The sequence below is a fragment of the Salarias fasciatus genome, chromosome 20 (assembly GCF_902148845.1).
Source record: "Salarias fasciatus chromosome 20, fSalaFa1.1, whole genome shotgun sequence".
Classification (NCBI taxonomy): Eukaryota; Metazoa; Chordata; class Actinopteri; order Blenniiformes; family Blenniidae; genus Salarias; species Salarias fasciatus.
The window spans coordinates 1,442,725-1,447,216 of NC_043764.1; the positions used below are offsets into that span (position 1 = coordinate 1,442,725).

Genomic DNA, 4,492 nt, shown 5'->3' on the forward strand with positions numbered 1-4,492 from the left:
ATCTCTACTGAGAACACGGAGAATAACAAGTTACAATATCTAATGAGAGTACTGAGACTAACAAGTTACAATATCTACTGAGAGTACTGAGACTAACAAGATACAATATCTACTGAGAACACGGAGAATAACAAGTTACAATATCTAATGAGAGTACTGAGACTAACAAGTTACAATATCTACTGAGAGTACTGAGACTAACAAGATACAATATCTACTGAGAACACGGAGAATAACAAGTTTCAATATCTACTGAGAGTACTGAGACTAACAAGATACAATATCTACTGAGAGTACTGAGACTAACAAGTTACAATATCTACTGAGAGTACTGAGACTAACGACTTACAATATCTACTGAGAGTACTGAGACTAACGAGTTACAATATCTACTGAGAGTACTGAGACTAACAAGTTACAATATCTACTGAGAATACGGAGACTAACGACTTACAATATCTACTGAGAGTACTGAGACTAACGAGTTACAATATCTACTGAGAGTACTGAGACTAACAAGTTACAATATCTACTGAGAGTACTGAGACTAACAAGTTACAATATCTACTGAGAGTACTGAGACTAACAAGTTACAATATCTACTGAGAGTACAGAGACTAACAAGTTACAATATCTACTGAGAGTACTGAGACTAACAAGTTGCAATATCTACTGAGAGTACTGAGACTAACAAGTTACAATATCTACTGAGAGTACTGAGACTAACGAGTTACAATATCTACTGAGAGTACTGAGACTAACAAGTTGCAATATCTACTGAGAGTACTGAGACTAACAAGTTACAATATCTACTGAGAGTACTGAGACTAACAAGTTACAATATCTACTGAGAGTACTGAGACTAACAAGTTACAGTATCTAGTGAAAGTACTCTGAGACCAACCAGAAGTTGGTCACCAGCTGCAGATCCCAGTTTTCTCTTGAAGTATTTCAGTATTTGTAACTAGTTACCAGTGGTGCAGTAGAAATACTCACCTGTGAGGAAGGAGAACATGCTGATGCAGCTCAGACTGAGGTCTCTCTGTTTCCTCCTCAGGTGAGTGCCACCTGCTTGCAGGGCAGGTCACGTGACTGTCCGGTGGCTGCCGGGAAGGGGGCGGAGCCCGGCCGAGTCACGTGACTCAGTGAAACTGCCTGAGCCTCCGCAGGTTTCAGAATAAAAGCATGAAAAGGATTTTCTGGAAAAGTGTTGATGATGGTGGGGCATCTGTCCTTTGGTCCCCCAGCAGGGAGACGCTGGACAGTGTCTCCTTCAGAATGTCTCTACTGGCTGCCGCTTTTATTATTTATTTATTTATTTATTTATTTATTTATTTATTTATTTATTTATTTATTTATTTATCAGGGACAGTCCATATTGATCAACACTTCTTTTCCAAAAGCATGTAAACATGCCAGAGTTGGCCATGAGCTCATTTCCATCCGACGTCCCTGAGCAGGTTGATAAAGATGGACACTAAAAACCAGTCATACAGAAACATCTGATCCACAGTCCAGCGCCATAACATCCAGTCCAGAAGACTGGAGGGACGTCTGGGTCCAACCAGGGACAGTCTGGCCTGTACTGATGCATGACTGCATGTTGGGTTTGTTTGGAGACATGTCTTCAGGTCGTCAGCGGTCTGTCTTATTTCAGTAGGGAGACGGTTCCAGTGACATGAGCCTCTAACAGAGAGGACAGTCTGTCTGAATGTCCCTGACTGTCCCCTTGTCCTGGGACCACGTTCTCTCCGGTTTATGGACTGTTTAGTGGTGCTATCAGGCTTTTTAAAGGCCTTCAGCACAAACGTGTGGATTTATGGCCGCAAATGTGGTCAAAGTTCTGATGCTGTGCAGAGACTGTCCACTGGCTGCTCACGTCTTCCAGGGACCGGGCCGGGTCCTGTTGTCTCTGCAGGGGTTTGTCTCTCCAGCCGGGTCCTGTTGTCTCTGCAGGGTTTTGTCTCTCTGGACCGGTTCCTGTTGTCTCTGCAGGGTTTTGTCTCTCCATCCGGGTCCTGTTGTCCCTGCAGGGTTTTGTCTCTCCAGCCGGGTCCTGTTGTCCCTGCAGGGTTTTGTCTCTCTGGGCCGGGTCCTGTTGTCCCTGCAGGGGTTTGTCTCTCCAGCCGGGTCCTGTTGTCTCTGCAGGGTTTTGTCTCTCCAGCCGGGTCCTGTTGTCTCTGCAGGGTTTTGTCTCTCTGGACCGGTTCCTGTTGTCTCTGCAGGGTTTTGTCTCTCCAGCCGGGTCCTGTTGTCTCTGCAGGGTTTTGTCTCTCTGGACCGGTTCCTGTTGTCTCTGCAGGGTTTTGTCTCTCCAGCCGGGTCCTGTTGTCTCTGCAGGGTTTTGTCTCTCTGGACCGGTTCCTGTTGTCTCTGCAGGGTTTTGTCTCTCCAGCCGGGTCCTGTTGTCCCTGCAGGGTTTTGTCTCTCTGGGCCGGGTCCTGTTGTCCCTGCAGGGTTTTGTCTCTCTGGGCCGGGTCCTGTTGTCCCTGCAGGGTTTTGTCTCTCCAGCCGGGTCCTGTTGTCCCTGCAGGGTTTTGTCTCTCCAGCCGGGTCCTGTTGTCCCTGCAGGGTTTTGTCTCTCCAGCCGGGTCCTGTTGTCCCTGCAGGGTTTTGTCTCTCCAGCCGGGTCCTGTTGTCCCTGCAGGGTTTTGTCTCTCCAGCCGGGTCCTGTTGTCCCTGCAGGGTTTTGTCTCTCCAGCCGGGTCCTGTTGTCCCTGCAGGGTTTTGTCTCTCCAGCCGGGTCCTGTTGTCCCTGCAGGGTTTTGTCTCTCATTTAGATGCGAACTGGAACCTAAAACTGACATCAAGACAGGAACAGTTTGATAAACTGGACCAAATGAACCCCGCCGCTGCCAAAAGGAGCTCGCTAGCGCCACCTGCAGATGCACAAACCGACAACAGCAATGGAACGTCAGAGGACCAGAGGGACGGACGTAGATGTTGGACTGTTGGGCCTAAAACCAGCAGGAAGCAGTTTCCTCTTCAAACTTGCCTCCATTCAGTTTTTGCTCCATTTCAAGTTTTCTGGACTTCATGTTCAAAACACAACAGCTCAGAAACACGACGCGCCACATTTACTGTTGGTACTGTGTATAAATGCAGGAATTATAGAAAAAAACTGGACAACAATCCTTTGAGGGTCTTTTTGAGGCGTTAATCCAGGAACTAGTCCTGGTTACAATGAACCAACAACTAGTTAAACTAGTCAACAAACTGAGTCACTGTGGAAAATAACACTTAGAGGAGAACTTCCTGTTAATGTCAGACTCCTTCATTAGAAGGATCCGTCAATCATTCCACAGCAGACCTGTCAATCAAGTAGCCCCGCCCCTCCTCATGAAACCTTTACCGCTCTATATAAAATCCAGGATTAACATCTTCAGATGGACCAGCTGATCTCTCTTCTGACGTGAAATGGAATGAAAAGACACTGAGCTGCAGAAGCTCCGCCCATCAGTTTTATTGAGGTTTCATTTTGAACTGGAGTCTCTGGAGCCCCCCCTGGTGGACGCTGGGATTATTGCAGGTTTCTGGCACTTCCGGGTCAGCTTCATGTTTTCAGTCACGTGACCACAAAGGAACGTGGCAGAGATCAAACCAGCGCCCATCAGGGGGGTTCAACCTGTGGCCCTGGAGCCACATGTGGCTCTTCAGTCCCTCTGCAGCGGTCCCGGCTTCACTCTGAAAGGAGAGCGTGTTTCACTCCAGCTGTGTGATACGTCACTCTCAGTTCAGAAGGGATTCAATGGAAGGAACAAGGACAGCTGGGAAAAACGGACAGAGTGAGAGAACGTCTTAAAAGAAGGTGAAAGATGTAGAACTTCTAAAAGAAGAAGATAGAAAACCAGAAGCTGCTTCAAAGGAGGGAAAAGCCTGAGAACTGGAGGACTGCCGGCCCCGCTCTGAACCCTGGATTCCTAAATGCATCATGGGAAATATTTTAAAAGCTTTACTGAAAACCCGGCTCGCCGCCTGTCTTCCTGGTCCAGAGCGGAGCCTGGTGGACCGGCGTGGAACGGTTCTGTGGGTCAGAAAGGCTGCAGAACCCAGAGAACCCAGAGAAGTCTGGCGGCTGGAACTGATGGTCCTGGTGTCTCTGGTGTCCCTGGTGTCCCTGGTGTCCCTGGTGTCTCTGGTGTCCCTGGTGTCTCTGGTGTCTCTGGTGTCCCTGGTGTCTTTGGTGTCTCTGGTGTCCCTGGTGTCCCTGGTGTCTCTGGTGTCCCTGGTGTCCCTGGTGTCTCTAGAGACAGTGCGCCTGGAGACGTGGCCCGGCTGTGGGACATGGACTGGCTCCGTCTCTGGCTGGAGGCCGCTTTCCTGTCTTCACTGAGTCCTAGAGCCCCCACCCCCACCCTGTCCCCCCCCCCCCGTCCTCGTCCCCCCCCCCCCCCCCCCCCCCCCGAGAAACCCCCCGAGAAAGATGAAACAGAGCACGGAGCAGTGTGAGATCACTGGATCCCCGTTTTTAATCCAACAGTTCGTCTTATCA

General features: G+C 49.0%; 1 protein-coding gene across 2 annotated transcripts in view; it reads right to left on the reverse strand.

Annotated features, from left to right (window-relative positions):
- LOC115408444 (natural resistance-associated macrophage protein 2-like) overlaps positions 1-1,076 on the reverse strand; it is a 918,259-nt gene extending 917,183 nt beyond the window's left edge. For both annotated transcript variants that reach the window (XM_030119218.1, XM_030119216.1), the window contains exon 1: positions 997-1,076. In XM_030119218.1, the coding sequence (XP_029975078.1) occupies positions 997-1,015 (19 nt within the window). In that variant the 5' untranslated portion in view covers positions 1,016-1,076. The remainder of the gene's footprint in view (positions 1-996) is intronic.
- Between the last annotated feature and the right edge of the window lie 3,416 nt (positions 1,077-4,492).